Raw genomic sequence first — 18939 nt, 5'->3', positions numbered from 1 at the left:
AACAATCCTCAACCACAAGAAAGCTTATACTTTAATCTCAGTTCAATCAGTGGATTTTTGAAGATGAAGGAGAGTGTTACTTGGATATAGAAAAAAAGTTTATTTTGTGCCAAGCATGCAGTGAGTAGAAATGGACAAGTTTAAGCTAGCTAGTGAAAAATTAAAAGAAAGCCAAAATCTCTCCCCACCATCACCACCCCACCCTGATCTTTTTAAAGTTGCTGTGTATATTTTTTTTTGGTTGATCAGAGCAAAGCTATAATTAGAGCTGTAACAAGCCAATAATTTCTAGACGCTTATACAAAGATTGGTTAAAATAAAGTGATGTTACTCACTGGCAAATTAATCCCCCTACACTAAAATCTGCACAAATATTGTTTTAAAACAAAACATTTACTTTGCCAACTTCTGATTCAAAGAGCTAGAGGATACAACTTCTCAGCATTTGTAATGTGCCTCACTGTTCTGTATAATGGAAAGAAAACGCGACTTAATGGCTGACAGGAAGGACTGGCGTGAGGAGATGATTCTCACATTATTGCCGGCATTGCCACTGACTGATCAGTCAGTCTTTGGGCCTTTGCCCCAGTTTTTCCAGCTGCAGTAAGAGAGGTGTGCTTTACTTACCACCTCTCTTAGCAGCACACTGCTCCCCAAACACCAGTGGGATATTTTCATCCTGCTTACGGGCCAAATTTATCCTTTCTAGCCTTAAATCATAGGAAAAATTTCATAAGCTACTTTGAGTAAAGGTAAGTCTCCTGTAAAATCCCTCCCCGCCCCCCCCCAAAATCTAAGTACTCTGCCTATACAGACACAAGTATAGTTTCTTGATAATATTTTTCTTTACATCCTTCCCACCTGCTGCAGCCTTTTGCATCTCATTTCATAGTAAATTTAGCCAGGATTTACATGTGTTTCCCAATCAGTGTCTGACTGCCAATCATTATTTGATTCACATATAAATGGGGTTCTTCTCTGTCAAAAAGACAACCGACGCTGAGGTCTCACCCATACGAAATGACCCCTGTACTTCTCTAGCTCCCCAAAAACCTCAATCATATTAGCGTTTTAAGTGGTGCAACTTGACTAAACCATTTTCCAAACTTCAGGCCAGAAGAGCTGTTGAAGTACAGCTGCATAGCATCTTCCTGTATTGCAGACAACGCCTGAGGCCAGCCGGACAGATTTAGAGCAGGGCTACAGAGCTTCAAAGGGAAGCCTGCCAGGCGGAGAGAAGACAGGACTAGTCCATTTGACAACTGAACTGAAACAGCAGGGGAGCAGCCGTAAGAGGGATGGAGGAGGAGGAAGGGGCACGCAAAGAACAGGAAGAGAATCAGAAGGGGAGGACAGGGGGGCCAAAGGTAACGTATATATGAAAAGGAATATATACTTCACAAAAGAGAGTCAGGGCAGAAAATGAATGAATAAAATACAAATCCAAAACAAATCTCAGAGCAACTAGAGGGAAAAAAACCTCTAGAAACAGCATCTCTTAAGAGGCAGAGGAACTAGTTAGTGCCTGTGAATCTTATTCAAAGCCTGGGAAGGACACAGCTAACAAGAACTATATCAATAAAGGAAAGTATACAAATAAAGGCAGTGAAAGCAAGTTTAGAAAAGGCTTTGAAAACATGCTCAATTTGTAAAAGTTTTCTCAAGGCAAAAGAAATGTAGTTGTTTCTTCCACTCCAGACAGCTCTGCTTCTTCATCTCAGCTGCTTTTTTATCCCTGTTTCTGTCGCCTTCTCCTCCTCTCCTAAAAATTCAGTAGGGTTAAGCATCAGACAAAAACTATAGCCCTGGTTTCTCCTTGTGGGAGGTGATACAACAGCAGCTTCAGAAGACTTTCTTACTTCCAAGAATGTGTAGCTTGGAAGCCCCGTCCTGCTGGGGCAAAAAGCAACCCCCTTCTTGCCCTCTGGAGGGCTCACAGTGACAGCTAGAGTTATTCAGCATCCTACCCAGCAAGAGGCCACGTTTTATGAGGAGTGCGACAAGCCCAGGAGGCTCTTTTATTTCCTAATTTGGATTCCCAACTTTCCTAGGAGGGGTTATACCTTCAGAGAACAGTTTAGCGTTTCAGACTCTGCAGACGCAGGCTGACATCATTGTGTTAGTTGTCCAGAAAGCGAAGTAATATAGGTACAGGGAGAAGGCTGAGTGAAGTGAGTCCAGCATAGCTGCCCAATTCTTGCAGATAAAGCCCCAGACTGATCACATCCATATCGAGCTGCCTATAGCAGTGCTGGTCTGTGCCCCAACACACAGAGTGAAGAAGCCAAGCAACAGTACCATGCCCCATCTCTGTAACCCGGCATCTAAACCCTTCCCATCCATGAACCAGGGCACTCCTGTATGCTCAATAGCTAAATTATTGCCCATGCCTTAGTCTAAGGCATGGGGACCTGGAAGATTAAAACAAAGCAGCTGGGTATAGAGAAGCAAACATCTAGAAGGAACAGAACCTGTAATCTTATCTTAGGTTGACAAATTCTCTTCCAGTCACAGGCAGGTCGCCTTCTCTTTCCCTCCATCACGCTCAGTGCATTCCACTTGTTTCCCCATGTAAGACCCCCCTCAAAGCAGTCTCCTCTCCTTGCTCTGCCCTTGACATGCTTGACACACATACCTTTGCTTGAAGCTGAAGCACCGGGAGTAATTATAATGATTTGCACTACCCAGTCACATTATTGATGAAATTGTGAAGCTAGCTATATAAAATCCTTAGTTAGAGCAGGGAAACTCTGTCAATAGCTCCATTTGGGTGGAGCTCGTTCTCTCTAGAAGGCTTCATCATTAAGTGCACTCAAGCTTACAAACCACGAGGTATTCTGCAAATGTCAGTTACAAGGAATCTGAGAATTCAGACTCTTCTGCCTCCTTTGCCAATATCACCACGAGAACTAAGACCCTGGAAGCAGAAACTGGACACAGAAAAATCTGCGTTCAGCTGGCCACATCATCCTCAAAGCTGTAGAAAGGGAAGGATGAGAGGGCAACAAACAGGTACAAACACATCCAAGCCCTAACAGCGGCTTCTGTTGCTGAATTTCCTCTCAACTCTTCCACAGCTATACTGGTCTGGAAATCCTAAAAAAGGAGTCAGGAACGCTTTCATTCAGCTACTTTTCTGATCACCATCGTGCTTCTAACCTACAGCAAGCTGAGGCTTTTCTCTATCCTCCAAACATTCCCATTACCAGCTCTCCCATATCAGACACAATGCTTACCTGGCTTTTCCCTTACAGCCAATTCATTCTGACAGGAGCAGCCTCTGCTCTGCCATCCCTGCCTGCTTTCCTGCAAATCATCACTTTTGATTCTATACCAGTTCCCTCTGACAGGATCAAGTCTGTGCTCACAGCACATCCCAGCTCCCATGCTTGCTGCAGGCTCCATGACTTGGTTGTCCATGGCCAGAGACTGGCATAAAGCAGGGGAGTAAGATAAGACACAAGCCCTTCGGCATGAATGAACCATCACGCCCCAGGGCAGATCCCTGACCTCTCCCTGTTATCCATCTGGCCAATGCTTGGATGAAATCTGAAATGAAAGCAAAAAATTATCATACTTCAACTCTCACCACACCTCCGCTTCTCTTTGTTGTTACACAGAAAAGAATGGCGAGAATTCCCTCTCCTGCCACTTGTTTGCAACACTTTTACATGCTTTATTTGCAGTCCGGTCCTTATTTCTTGTTTTGTTTTTACTATCTACTTTTATTACAGTTTTGTGGCATCTAGATTCCTGCTGTGATATGCTCTAGTTTTATTCCTGCCATTTTCTCTGGGGAAGAGGGAGAGAGAAAGATGAAAAGGTAAAATTAATTTGTTTCTTTGGATAAGACAGTTAAGAAGCACGTTGGCCCCTCCGAGTATTTCAATAGCTCATCCCCTTTTCTAATATTTCTGAGAGGGGAATGAAAGCTGAATGCTCAAAACGGCCAGCACATCCACGTCCTCTTCTTTGAAAATTAAAAACTGAGACTAATTATAATGGCTTGCACAGTCCAATTATGTTGCTGCTCTAATCAGCTAACATCAGGAGAAGCGCTGAATAAATCTGCACAATAGCTGGGACACAGAGTTGATGTCTCCCTGGCCCAGCACATTTAAAGCATGCTTATCAGCTACATGACATCCAAAAAAAGAGACGTTGGCTGCAAAAAGTTTTTTGAATCTTCCCCTCCCATTTCTCTACACACATACCAAAGGAAGAAGCCTTTAATTTACAAAGGATTTTGGGTTTTTTCCTCCTGGTCCGGGCACACCCTCTTGAAATAAAGCAAACATAAGCACTCGGGTTTCATTAGTTAGTGATTAAATATGTTATGACACAGAAAATTGGCAGAGAAAGCAAGGCTGGTTTGTTCGTGTTGGTCTTACTGTTGGCTCTTTGTGCACACTCTGAGTGGCAGGCCTCTGTAAACTGAGCTCAACACTTGTGGGGTCCTTCTTCAACTCTACCGGCGGCCTGTCCCCTCTGGCTACTCCGTCAAATTTCAGAGATCTGCTTGGCGAAGGAGTAAATATTACTGTTGTACACTCTTTATCCTTCTCTTCCACGCCGTTGAAATTTTCTCCATTCATGCTGACTTTTCCATCTACCTGCAGAAAACAGTTAAATAAATATGCTGAGGCAATTAGCATTCAAAGGAATTTAGGAAATTAGGACTTCAACATGATATTACAATTGTTAACACAGTCTGTGCCATCGGTGAAGGACAGAGCCAAGCACACATTTCATTCAACGGGCCAAGATAGAACAAAACCCTATTCCAGGGGGGTTGTAAACAAAATACAGACAGAAGGTAATAGTTTTTCTGGATTCCCTGGTTTCCCACATTTCATTCTCCCAGTAATATACAGACACCCTTTGTGTGCATCACAGATCAATGGATTTTAAAAGAACAACAAAGATGTATGTTAAATTTAGACCAAAACTGCTGGATTTTGCATTGCCTCATGCAAGAGGCAAGCAGGTTCTCCAGGACTAATTACGCTGGTGAACTGCTATGTACCTTGATGACCTCACCACAGTATTAGTGGACCGTGCTTTCTGAAGCACTGTCATGGGAACTGTGAAGGGTCAGGAGCAGCAGAATTCATCCACTTTTTTCTTTACTGTTCATAACAGGGAAGCAAGGAACCAACAAATAAATCTGGGCATTCCACCCTCTCCATGAGGCAATAAAATAAATAGCTGCTTTCCCAGGAAATGATTTTATGCAGTCTCCATGAAAAGGATAGCACAGAAACAGTTTAACTACTTTTTCTCAGGGTCAAGCTAGCTCCTTGGTGGGCATATATTCCTGCTAAGGAACACTTAAGCAAAGAAGAAAATACAAAATAAGCTCTAGCTTCTTCCTCTGCACTGATACAGCTTCCTCTCGAGACTTTAATGCTTCGTAATTATGTTCTAAATGGAGGTGGCATGTAAAGACTTCCTTCAATTTGGAGGGCTGTTTGTAGAAGCCACGGTATACATGAAAAATGTCTTGCTACAAAGAACTCACAAGCCATTCACCATAAGAGGGCCTTGCTGGAGAGAGACCAGGAGAGGACCAGGTATCAGTAACACCATATTGCTCCTGCCTAGCTACAGCACAGATGTTTATAGGCTTGTCAGCAGGGGTGAGTTTTAAAGATTTGAAGGAGGGCTTTGCTGCTCTGTGCACAGACATCCTTCCTTGCAAAACAGTCATCATGCAAGACAACACAAAGTTGAGGGAGTAAATATGGACAGGCTCTTCTCTGCTAATCATTGGACTTTGGCGGAATAATGGCATAGATCAGTGATTTCTTAGAGAAGCTATCTGGGATATATATGGTGATTAGTCATGTCAGGTTTCTCCACAGGTACTGCATAAACAAAAAACACATGTAAAAACAAGCTCAGAGGTAAGCCATTCCATGGGAACTTTTCACTTATTTCACTGTTATTGAAAACTGATACAACAAGTGTCAAAACTGCTTTATCGAACTGAAACACAGTTTAAGAAAACAAAGTTCTTCCCATCTCATCCTCCCTGTCCCACTCCTTATTTCACCATTTACTTATCTTCAGTACTTTACTTCTTGAGTAAACAGGTTGGATACCTCAAGAGCAGCACTCCAACTTAGTATACGCCATCAGTGCTAAGCCGAGGGCAAACTCCTCCCTTGACTTCTTGTATACATGCATCCAGAGGTCTGTTCTCTATCTGAGGGTGATTAACTAAGGGGCCATCTCCGAGGCGCTGGGCATCCTCAGCTAGCTGACAGACGTGAGGGGAGGTGAAGGCAGTTAGCACCTCGCGCAATCAGCTCCCACGCAGATGAGAAACAGCCTGGCTCCGCAAGCGGTTTCACCCCTTCTGACTGATTTTCAGATTAACAGGTTCCCTCCCTTTCCTCACTGCCATCATCCACTCAACACAGTACCACTCTTAGGGTTTATTTCCAAATGCAAGTGTGAAGGACTGAGCCCCAAGTCTTCTGGGACTCTGTGCTCCATTATCTACTAGAGAGGCAGGTCATGAAAGATCTCAGAAATAAAAAAGCCAGGAAAACACTGGCAGGCCACACCATCCATTTTAGTGTCTCTGTTTAGGCTAAGACATTTCTCTATTTATATTAGGGAGGAAAACCAAATGTTTGAATGATCAGGACAGATGCCCTAGCTGCAGAGTTAAACAAACATACTCCTTTCCTTATGATCTGGAGCAAGTCAACACATTGTCACCAGAGCCGAGAATCATCGACAGACTGGTGTTTCAAGGGAAAATAATGCTATAGCTACATGTGCTAGGGAATGATTCCTACTGAGACAAACAACATTTTTCCACATCAAGCGAACAAGATCTAGACAGACTTTTAGTGGTGGTTGGTGGGGTGTAGAAGCATCTGTGCGTTAGTTTCTCCCCACATACGTGAAGGTGATACACACGTATATCTTGGTCCTCTGAGGAAAAAAGTAGCATGGATCAGAAAAAAACCAAAGATCCATGATTCACTGATGTCTAAAATATAAACTCTAGGGGAATACCAACTGAGGTATAGGAGAAATACGAATTATCAGTTTTACATTTCGACTAGGAAACATGGTGGGGGGGTTTCCACAAGAGCTGGCACAGACTTCAAGAAATTACAGACATCACAACATGTTTTTTCACTATCTATGCAAAGCTGAATTATTTTTTAAAAAGTAAACCACCTGAATATACATGGTAGCAATGCTGCTGGAACATTAGCAGGGCTGCAGGGACCCCTGGATGCCACTAGCGAAGTATTAGACAGACACAAGGGGACCTGAACTCTACAGGCTGGGGGCACCTATGCCAGTAGGCTTTGCACTGCTTAGAACAAGGCTACAATGAGACTTGGGGAAGCTCCAGCTTTGGTACAGGTACTGTGAGAAGCAGATTTCTTCAAACTTGACTTATTCTGGCCTGTTCTCTCTAACACATCCCAGTTCTTTGTTTTCTCCATCATTCCTTCAGTATCTTACTCCCATTCTCCACACCCACCCAGTCCAAAGATACATTCCTCAGGTTTCATATCCCAGTTTCAGTCTCTTCTCCTATCCCCTTCCCCCACAAATCTCATAGCTGGCTCCTTATTCCAGGCAGGCCTGCTTTCATCCAAGCTCTCTTACTTCTTTTATTCCCATATTCTTTGTGCAGTTCTTGCAACCCAACGCAGTTACTCCCCCTCTCTCACCAGCAATCCCCAGTTACACCACTGCCCCAGTACCAATCTGTTTCCCTAAACCTGCCAGGGAAGCAGCTTTCCCCATTCATCCCTGGTGAGAAGCATGTTTAGGACAATCTCTGGGCAAGCTGGCTCTTGACTCTGAAGGAGTAGGAGCTCTCTACACTGAATACATGCACACTGCAGTGTTTCAAAGGCTTATGACTTGGCTGAATGCGACAGACTTGTTTGGGTATGGCAAAAATCAGACCCTTGACACAAAATCCAGTTCAGGTTTTGCTCCAAAAGTCAGGGCCTCCACGCTCCCTGCCCCTTCCCTTTTGTTTAAAAACAAAAAAACATGACAACGTACTCTTTCCTATCCTCTTTCTCAGAAAATGCCTTGCTTTTTTCTTAGAGGCCCCCCTCTCCCTGTCTCTTCCCAAACAAATTTAGCCTGAGGACAAACGACCAGCACAAATATTCCAGTCTGAACAGGTCAAGTTTCTAAGGTTGGTAACCAAGAAGAGACCACTAGACTGGGCAGCACTGAGCATGAAGCTGAGTTTTGTAACAGCAGAATGCTGCAACCATTTTCTACTTAATTGCATTAAACATTTATATATTCAGATGATTTAGTCAGGATCTCTTTGCCTCCTGATTGACTTTCGGGAGCGCAACGTATCCTACCTTAAAGTTCTTTAAAACTTCCTGTGTATTTTTGGGTTGTGAGTAAGGCTTGGGTGTCAGCATAGGCACAGCCTTGGAGACAACGCTTTTGCTGGGAGATGTGCGGCCTGCCGAACCGCTGGGCTCTAGTTCAGCGGTAGGAACAATAGTTGCTTCAATGGTGGCAGTGAATTTTGGAGCAGGCAGTGACTGTTGCCTTAAATATCTCAGAGGATTTGGGTCTTTCAGTGGGGAATTCGGCTCCACTGAATGGCTTCTCTCCAGAATTTTTGGCATCTGCAAACGCTCAAGGACAGCTTCACTGATAGTGAATCTTTCGATGTACTGCTGGAGGATGCTCTCAGCCTCCTCCTGTGACTTTGCATTCTTGTATGCCTCATGAAGCTCCCGCTCTCTTCTCTCTCTGCAAGGGAGACAACACAAGAGAGACCATCGCATTAAAAGTAACGCTGGAAATCACTCCTATTTCCTCTGCTCCATCAACATCCTTCCCTCTCCCTCACCCCAGGCCTGCAGGCATGGCTGCCCACAGCCACCTATCACCTACGGAGCACGCAGCATTTTCAGACATGCCACTGCACTTCAGTAAAACAACGTACTTCTCTTCCACAATTTCTCGGTAGGTTTTGATGCTTTTTCTGCGCTCATTCGTTCCGTCTCCAGACAATAACCTTTCCATTTTCTTTCTCTCAGCTTCTTTTTTTATTAAATCCTGTGAAGCGCTCCTTCGACGACTCTTCCACCGAGCCAGATCCTGTGAGAGAAGGAAGGCACCTGAATGCAGAGTTGCAAATAGCTAAAAACTGGCCACAGAAACCAATGAACCCAGCCAGCCGCTTTGCAATGCTTGAGCCTGGCTGTGCACCAGGCTCCCATCACCTGCAGGTAGCGATGTTTATTTTAAAGAGAAAAAGAGATTATAACATAAAATGAAGATGTTGCCTGACTGTTGCCTCCTAACAGCAGGATCTAGTAAGGATTTCATAGCTCCACTGATGTATCTTCTTTTTGGCTTTGTAGTGTTGCAGAAGCATGCTAGGTAATAACACCAGGAAATTTGGCCTAAAAGGACCAGTCAGGGCACTCATTTTCACTTGGGCCAACATAAAAGACAAAACCTGATTCCCCAGGAAGATGAAGTAGAAAAATTATGTTTGGTGAAGAATTTTAATAATCAGATGTGTGGGAGGCAGGAGTTCGTTGGAGGAAGGGACGTTGTTTCACCACGAACTACAGCTGCACTGATAGTCCGGAGAGCTGATGGTCCCATACTTTGCCCATGCCCTCAGCCAACTACATGCAAGCATGGTTGACCCATGCTTTTTTTTTTTTTTTTTGACAGAAAAATCCAGCGCAGCATCCAAACTTAAATTCTTCCTCATGGGCACCCTCCAATATTTTGGACCCAGGTCTGAGCAACAGAGGTTAGGGACTAAAGTGGCTCACACCTGGTTGACATGAGATATGACAGAGCAAAAAGCCTATGGTTTGGATCCAGCTATATAGATATGTCCTTATTGAAGTAATGATCCTACTCTTTTTGGAATCTGCCTGCCCAAAATTGTCCAGAAGATCCACTGATCCTGGCTCTTTACCTTTCTTGCAAAACCAGCCTGACATTAAACCAGAGAGTCACAGGAGATACCCGTTACGGGCACCTATGTCTTGCATCCTGCTTGGGTTATGAATTCACAAGTCCTGGAGGGTACAGAGACAAGATCTTTTTCACAGTAAAAGTATTACAATAAAGAAGTTTCCTAAGTTGTAAAATTTCTTTGCAGCCACCTAGTAAAGGAACAAAATTTTACATGTAAAAAATAACCTCTGCCGAACTTCTGCAAAGAAAAATAACTTCCTAGGAAACTGTAGGGGCACATTTGTCATTAACTTTACAACATCAGGAGATTAGTATACAGATTATATTTCATGCACTCTAACAAATTCTGGTTTTAATAAAAACCAGAGATTCTGTACACATACTCAATTCAAAGGCTGTTTCATTAATTACATGGTTTTCCAAATATTTTAATTGTATTTTTATTGGTAAACAGCAGAAGGTACTGCAAGCATAACTTATTTTATTAAAACCAGGAACAAACCTTGTCACTTTTAATTTAGCTTAAAACCACAAATTATTGACATTACGCTCAAGGGAATGCTCATTAAAGTATTTCTTCACATGACCTACATATATCAGTCTATAATACCCTTCTTGAAACATAGGCCTTTCATTTTCCTCAGTTACTAATTATTCTCATTGAAGTACCAAAGCATTTCTTCATTCAGCTACTCCCACTATTGCCTATTGTTTGGAAATTAGTTTTTCATTAGCAAATTTCATAACATAAGTCCTCCTCCTCTTTTTGTAATTAAAAACCAGACATGTTTATCTTTTCCAGCTCTGATGCTTTAGAATAACAACAGTGAAAAAAAAGTCATGAAACTGTTAATTGTTGGCAAATTTACAGCATGGGCATATAAAAAATACCCGACCATGAATGCGGTGTCATCTCCATAAAGCCCTCTGAATGCCAAGGACATTCCAGTAAGGGCATTTTTAGTACCTCTTCAAAACTTTTAGTTCAGTGCAGAAGGTGCTGAGGGCCTGGAAAACTTACGCACTTTAGCTCAGAGGATTTTCCATTCAACAGCAAAGAGTTCTCAAACCTCTTGAATGCCTTTGGACTCATTCTTATCTCTGCTGGGAAATTATGGCTTCCCACATATACAGACCTCTCAGTTGAAATCCTTCATTGTTCTACTATGAAAAGATATTTCTTAGTTGTATATACTGTTCTTTTTTGGACTTTTTCTTGAATTTTCTACCAAAAACCTCTCTGCGATGTTTCACATAGCTGTCCTTATAATAGGAAATTACTGTACTAGCTGCTTGAAGAGATGTGGGTTTTGGGTTTTTTTTTAAATTAAAAAAATACGCCCAAAATTCCTCATTTAAAATCAGTCTTTAGGAATGAACAGGATTGATACTAAAACTCCTGATACTAACTTACCTGCAAATCATGCTTTTCTGTCCTTACTGATTTGCTGAAGACAATGCCAAATGCCAGGACAGCTTAAAAAAAAATTGAGGAAAGAGGATTTGGAAAGGACTTGTAACCCAAGCAGAGTGTGTCTAACTTGAAGAGTAATTTGTTTGCTTGGACAAGATGGAAAACGTTAGCATTTTCTGTACCTATGCAAATTTATTAAAGCCAAGTCCAACTTATTTATTCACTGTCCTGCTTAGTCTTCTATTTTGTCACTTTGGGCATTTACTAATTATAAAAGCTAGAGAGTTAGAGTTAGAAGCTGTTCTGCTTCCATTTTTACCTAATCACAGTTTAATTACATTTATTTAAAAAGCAAAATACATGGTGCACAGGCAGAGGCACCAGAAGACCTTGTATTCTGTAATTTACATCAAATTATGAACTTCAGTGCTTTTAGCAACAATCCATTGGGGAAAAAAAAAGGAAAAAAGCTCCTGATTACTTTAGTGTTAGAGAACAACTGTAGATTTAGCAGGTTGCACTTTTTTGCCCAGCTAGCTGGCCTCAATGCCAGCACTGCAGACAATGTTGCATACTCACATCTTGCCATCTGGTCTCATCCTCTTTCAGCTGGTTGTGTATGTTCTGCAGTTTCTCATGGCGAGCTTTGCTATGAGGCTGAGTCACAGCTTCTTCTTCACATCTCATGTCAAACATGCTCATACTCCTAAACAAGGGGGAAATAAGAAGTGCAGCGTTATTTAGAGGCTTATATTCCTTCAGTTTGTTAGAGCTAAAGCCACATGAGGGTGCTACAGCAGAATCAGACACCTGCATAGTTATGAAGCTCCCAAAAGCAGCAGTCCCCTAGAAGGACCAGTTAGTATACCTATGGCTCCCACATAGTACTTCAGGCATTATACTCCTCAGCTTTCTCTTGTTTTTGTTAGCTGACTGCAACTTTGCCTCTCACTAAGAAGCATTACTAACATTAAAATCATTCTATTCAGAGCGGAGTTCAGAACACTTTACTTTCTGAAGATTTGTTTCCCAATGAGTTTTCAAGACCCCTCCAATTAACACTGCAGACAGAAGTTTCCATTTCAGTGTAAAACAAGAGAGGCTTGAGAAGTATATTAGGGGCAGCATAGCTGGCTAAATGCTATTGCTACAAAACGGGGGAGAGCCTGCCCAGAGAAGTACATGCAGTGCAAACAGCATGGTACTTCCTCCTCTCCCCTCCCTGCCTCGAAGAAACTCAATGCTATCAGCACCAACTTATTAATATAGCTAACCTAACAAGGAAAAGCTGACATTCAGGACAAAACAGTTTCTTTCTACACATTCTATTTCTGTCCCTGACCTTTGCAGAGTTAAAGGAAAAAAAGGTCATGGTTTGATATTATACATCCATTCATATTATATAAAGATCTTCACGTGAAGATAACGTACTTACTACTCCCTCCCTGCTACCTATTATTAGTAAAACATGACCTCAGTTGTGCCATTAAAAGCAAAAAGCAAAAAAAAAAAAGCCATGCAGTTCCACATGAAGTGATTTCACAGCAGTCTTCAAATGATCACCTGTAGCTTTAGGTGAGCCAATGAGCCAACTAGCAGGAGAAGCACCCAATGAAGATAAAATTGTAGGTGACTCTGTCCACAGTAATCGAAGTGAATAGACACAGCAAGCTGTGCATATATGTATTTAGCCAACATTTGTATTCAGGTAAGCAAAGATGGGAATGAGCCACTCTCAAGAGAAAACAGAAAGGTCTGGACAGTGTATGGAAAAGGACGTGCACAGATCCCATCCTATTAGTAGGTATTTACTCAGAAATGAAGGACAGAATACACATCCTATTGCCTTCAAGCATGAACAGCGAGGTTAACATATTACGGTGCTTCACCCCTTAAACAGAGTGCTGAGGGGTACACTAATTTGGGTTTCTCTGTGGGTAGTTTAAGGGTTGCATTGCTCAGGATTGGATTGGATTGGAAATAACAGAACCTAAAGAGATGGCAAATTTTGTTGGTTTTAAAACTAAAGGCATATCACCTACTAAGGAACATATTTTGCAGACTGGTGAGGTAGGTTGGGAGGTGCATAACTTGTAATAAAGTCACCCTTAATGGGTTTATTCCAGTTTAAGAGCTTTTGAAACTCACACTAAGAAAAGCCTTTAGTGCTAAGTATTTGCCACCTTGTGCCTACTGGGTCAAACTGGTTGTGTAGCTCCTTTCTTGTACTCTTCCCTCATGTCAGAAAATTTTTCATTCACATACAGTAGAATAAAACAGAAGACCTGAAATGGTGATAACTGGTTCTAGTAGAGTGCACGAGTACTCACCCTCTGCCATTTGGGATGGGAAAATAAGAATACTTTCTACCAAGAGTCCCCTGATGTCCTAATGAAAGGCTAGTATTTATTCCCTGCGTTCACTCGGGTCTCTCAGGGTGCACAGATGCAGCTAAACCAAAGGTTTTATGGCTATTAACAATGCAATAAAAAAGGTACTCTGGAAGAGGCTTCAGCCTAGGCCCGGAATCAAACTATACGCTACAACCCCACATGCACCTTCTACTCTAGTCACCTCCTGCTGCTGGGCCTTCATTGCCATAATGTATAAGCAACCATAATGGATAAGCAACCAGGTAGGTTCAAACATCAAGTCTGCAGCAACATGTTATTGCACAAATGTATCTTCCCAAGAGAGCAATCTGAAGGAGTCACATCTCAAAGCACTGTGCTCTGCTCCGACCAACATGTAGTAACCATTACGGAGAACCACCTACTTTCCTGAATACATGGACATGGACAACTGAAAGGTCTACATTGACTTCTCTGCCTGACAAGTTCATCCTTAAAAAAGAATCAAAGAGGCCAAAACTCTGAGCTTCTGCCAAAAAACACTTTCACTATGAGTCCCACATCGTTTCGTCCTATTTCTTTCTTACATAAACTGCAAATGGCTCCAGCCCATCACTGACACCCGCATGAACAGAACTAGATTTACTCCTTCCTTCAACCATGCGCTGGACCAGCAGGCACACAGCATGCAAGCAGACGGGGGAGATGTAACTCTACCGAATTAATGTTCATGAATTTTCTGCCATTAGCAAAGCTCTGGGGATTGTATCCAAACTCTGTCTGGAAGCAAGAGGTCTTTCTGCTGACCAGTGTATCAGCCCTACTGTTCTAACACAGATCTGGGAAAAAACACTCTGCAGACCAACAGTGTATTTTGGAGGGTAAGATCTTTGGGATGATGTGATTTTTAAGTTACGCTACTTTATTCTCGCAAATTACAGTTGCTCTTGTCAGTGATACCATGCAGCAATTCTTTTTTTTTTGAACAGGTCTGAACAAGTGTTGGATAAAAAAAGTCCTCAAGGACTTGAGTGTTCAGACTATTTAATTTGAAAGTGAGAAATAAGGTAAAAAACTTCTTTTTATGAGAATATGTTAAAAATCCTTATGCAAGGCATTTATTATGTGGCTGTATTACCATTTTACAGGCATACTAAGACTTAAGAAACCCCAACAAAACATAAAAAGCGACAGGCTGGCTAAAGACTCTAGTAAACTAATACTCAAAAATCTCAGCTCACTATTATTTGTCTGTCAGGCTTAAAGTATAAAGCATAAGCCTAAACTCACACTGACTGTCACACTACCACCTGAATTCAGCCCCATCTCTTCGGGAGATGGGAATGGGGCTGATCAGCAGCAACACACTAAGTATTGCCTCTTCTGGACCTTGAGACAGACCAGGGCTAATGACAATATCTAGCATTCACTAACCAGCGAAGGGAACTTCGTCAGTTTAACAAAGGAGTTTCTAGTTTTGCTGCTGGAATAAACAGCACCTAGTCTAAGACTGAATTCAAGTTACAGAGTTTTCAAAGGAGACTTGACAAACATTTTGGAAGCATTTTAAATGTCAGTTCAATTTATTTTTCCTACTTGAGAGCCAAATTTTATTAGATTCTTCATAAGTACTTCATCTTCAGAAGGAAAAACACAATCTTATGTTTATAAGAACTTAAAAGACAGTTTAGGAAAACAGTTGCTCTGAAACTGTGGCACATCTGGAAAGGATGACAATGAGGCTTGAACATTTATTGTTTTGGCTTTTAAAACAAAATCAGAATCAATGTGGAATAAACAGTATGATTTATTCCTTTTTGCTACTCTCACATTATACAACCAAACACACTGCAATGCCTCTTTGAAGGCATCTCCATGTACCTTCTCTCATGTTTGCATTTAATACAGACATGCAAAAATGTGGGAAAAAAAATGAACAAATCAATCGGATAGGTAGACTTTCTGAAATGGCAGGGAAGTCTCCATTGTTAAGTATAACACTTCTGTGTTGTTATGCTCTTTAATCTCATCTCTTCATTTGATTGAACAGATTGCTGCTGCCTGAAAATGATCACATTTACTTTGTGGTCAGAGAACACAGGCTTTGCTCAGCATAAAGGTATTACAGATCTTGTACAGAATATTCAGTCCGTGATTCTAGCCTTTATCATGAGAGGAAAGGATGAAAAATTATATATGAGTCTCTGTATACACTTGTTATTAAAAAAAACCTCTATGCTGTTCCTATTTTGTCATTTAATCTGGGAGACAGAGAAGGTCATGTGCATTTCGGTGAACAGAAGAAGGATAATAAGGACATTATCATATGGGTAGTTCTCAACTATTTCTTTGCTTCTAAATGCCTGCACTTTGTAAGAATAGCTAATACTTTAACAGAGTTTTCTAAATGACATTGCATACTATTCTGAACTACAGTTTACATGCATACACACACAATTAAAATATGTTTGAGTGTAATAAATGTCACTGTCCTACTCCTTCTGCCAAAAGTAAAGTATTGAGGTGAAGAGCTTAAAAAAAAATGAAGTTTAGTACATTATTAAATTAAACCCAACCTAGAAGGGATTCAAGAGAAAGTTTTTAAAAGACAATAAAGGAACAGCTGAAGATGTATTTTCCTGGTAATTATTCTGAAGATCACAATGGATTTTATTTTACTTTGGGATTTATTTTTTCTTCCTGTATAGGTCATACTTCATTTTTTTCCTCAACACCCAGCCCAGATTCAATCCAACTCTCTTTACCTGTAGGTGATTAGAGGCAATGGAAATTCAGATGAAAAACGAAGAGAAGAGAAGAGAAGAGAAGAGAAGAGAAGAGAAGAGCAGAGAAGAGAAGAGAAGAGAAGAGCAGAGAAGAGAAGAGAAGAGAAGAGAAGAGGAGAGGAGAGGAGAGGAGAGGAGAGGAGAGGAGAGGAGAGGAGAGGAGAGAAAAAGGAAACAATACTTCAAGCAACAGCTGGACATTAGTGTTATGCTCAGTTTTTATGGGCTTTTATATAAAAATTATTTTTAGCTGCAATGTAAGCCATATTGCATTCCATTTTTCAGTGCTTTTCTGAAAAATTTATTTGCTGGAACACTGCAAAATAATAATGAGGCATCAACTGCATTTTAAATTAGTAGAAAGACGGGAACGCATGCAGTGTAAGTTGTTTAAAATAGAATCTTGTGAACACAAGACAACTTACTCTGCGTCATCAGACACAGCAGTTCTGGGGCCGAATCTACAAGACCAAATATAAAATTAGAGCGTTGATAAATACATTAAGTAGCAATTGCAATTGGACCCATACAATTTGGGTAACTGTCACTTGACCATCCAACCTGTACTAGTAAAGCTGACCAAAAAAGAATCATACTGTTCAAGGATTTCGTATTCAGCAAACAAGACTTACCTAATCATCTGAAGGTCAAACTACATAAGAACACCACCCATCCCTCCCTGACCCCATACTAATGCCCCCATTATAAAAATCTGCTGAGGTATACCTAAAATGAGTGTAGAAAATAGTTATTGAAAATAGACAATATATTAACATTAAGTGCCACACATGCGATGAATGGAGACAAAACTTAACAGTTACATTCCTCAGCAGTGCTCAGAATCACCATTACTGAAGCACTGAAGAGACAAAAACTATAGGCAGAAAGTGATTTCCTTTTGTTGTTGTTGTTGTTGTTGTGGGTTATTTTTTTGGGGGGTGGAGGGGTGTAGCTGAAAAAAGGTACTGGTAATACACAAGTCAGTGTCATTCACTAAAGTGACAGTCTTGTTTAGAGCCATGCAAACCACATATTTGTATCTGGGATTTATCATAAAAGAACATTAAGTACAAAAGTCGACACTGCAACATTTTCTAATCATGGAGAAGCAAGATACATATCTCTAAACGAGCACAGTCCAGCTGAACCTCTGCTATTCATAAACCTTTTTTGCAATTCAACATATATACTGTAATCAAATATTTCCTTTCAATTAGCATTCATTTCAATATTTCAAATATTTCAAAAGAAAATACATTACACAACTATTCTGTTTGTTTCTAAAAAGTGTATTTTTAGACATACAGTATTTTAGTCTGGACTGAAAACACACCAGGCAATGCACAATCTGAATTCTGAAGTGTGCACACAGGGGCGTAACAAGCTGCGTGATTCACACCATAGAGAGCTCACGTTTGCAGATGCTCATCCTTGGATGACAATATTTCCGTTTTGTTTTCCTCAGGAACCTCCTGAAGCTTAGACGTTTGACCAAGGTGGACTTCATTAAGGCTACCTTCACCCACTTGGGCAGTACAAATAGTCTCATCTTGTCCTGCAGGAGGGAGATTGCATTTTTCCTGTCCTTGCTGCTGTTCTTGCGGCAGTTGTATTACAGGTTTTCCAGAGCTATTAATGCAGACTTGGGGACATTCTTCAGGCCTGAGTGAGCCAAAGGCAGCATTGCAAAGAGATGTATTAAGTAACATTTGAAAAACCACATATACATAATGAAAAGCATAACTGTAAGTTAACAGAAAAAAAACCCACAAACCCAAATAGCTGATAGCTAACAAGTTAAGTAAGGCAGGTGCACAAAACACAATTTTAATAGAGAGTAAAATGCTTGTACTTCCATTCCTCTAAGTCAGAAACACAAGCTGTCCTGGACTCTGCCAAAGATTAAAGTATTAAGTACACATTTTAACTAAGCTATTCAACCTTAGGTCTTCTCAACACTAAACCACTGTTCAATTCTACAGCAGATGACAGTTTTTCTTCTCCTGGCTGAGCTGTACGCTAGTTTTTCACCTGTGTATGCACAGGCGCATGCATATCCTTCTCCTCATGTACTTTGAAGAGGCTGATGAATAAGAACATTTCCACTCCCGCTTGCATGTGGCTCAACCAGTCAACGATAACTCTGTTCAAAGGCTTAAATCGCCAACTTCCCCACATAGCCTCAAGCATCTGAACAAAAGTGCTTAGAAAGACATCGAGCATTATCAGGAGGGATCTCGGGATCTCTAGATTTCCTGTTTGGAAGTCACTGGCACCAGCTAAGCCATAGACAAGCATCTAACCTACCATATCTGCACCTCTATTTCCAGCTGGAAACATTTGTAATGATTAGCTCATATTTAACCAGAAACCTCTGCAAATGCAACACAATCTTGCTATGCATATCCATTTCCACACGCTGTAA

At 41.2% G+C, this 18939-nt stretch overlaps 1 protein-coding gene across 1 annotated transcript in view; it reads right to left on the bottom strand.

Moving 5' to 3' along the window:
* LIMCH1 (LIM and calponin homology domains 1) overlaps positions 1-18939 on the bottom strand; it is a 186315-nt gene that overhangs the window by 30309 nt on the left and 137067 nt on the right. Inside the window, exons 15-20 of the mRNA XM_075148972.1 lie at positions 17928-18176; positions 16940-16975; positions 11957-12083; positions 8966-9120; positions 8367-8769; positions 4392-4613 (exon numbers count right to left, since the gene is read on the bottom strand). Coding sequence (XP_075005073.1) covers positions 4392-4613; positions 8367-8769; positions 8966-9120; positions 11957-12083; positions 16940-16975; positions 17928-18176 — 1192 coding nt within the window. The remainder of the gene's footprint in view (positions 1-4391; positions 4614-8366; positions 8770-8965; positions 9121-11956; positions 12084-16939; positions 16976-17927; positions 18177-18939) is intronic.

This window comes from Calonectris borealis, chromosome 4, assembly GCF_964195595.1.
Source record: "Calonectris borealis chromosome 4, bCalBor7.hap1.2, whole genome shotgun sequence".
Taxonomy (NCBI): domain Eukaryota; kingdom Metazoa; phylum Chordata; class Aves; order Procellariiformes; family Procellariidae; genus Calonectris; species Calonectris borealis.
The sequence above is the reverse complement of the archived record's forward strand: the minus strand, read 5'-3'. Positions and strand labels throughout refer to the sequence as shown.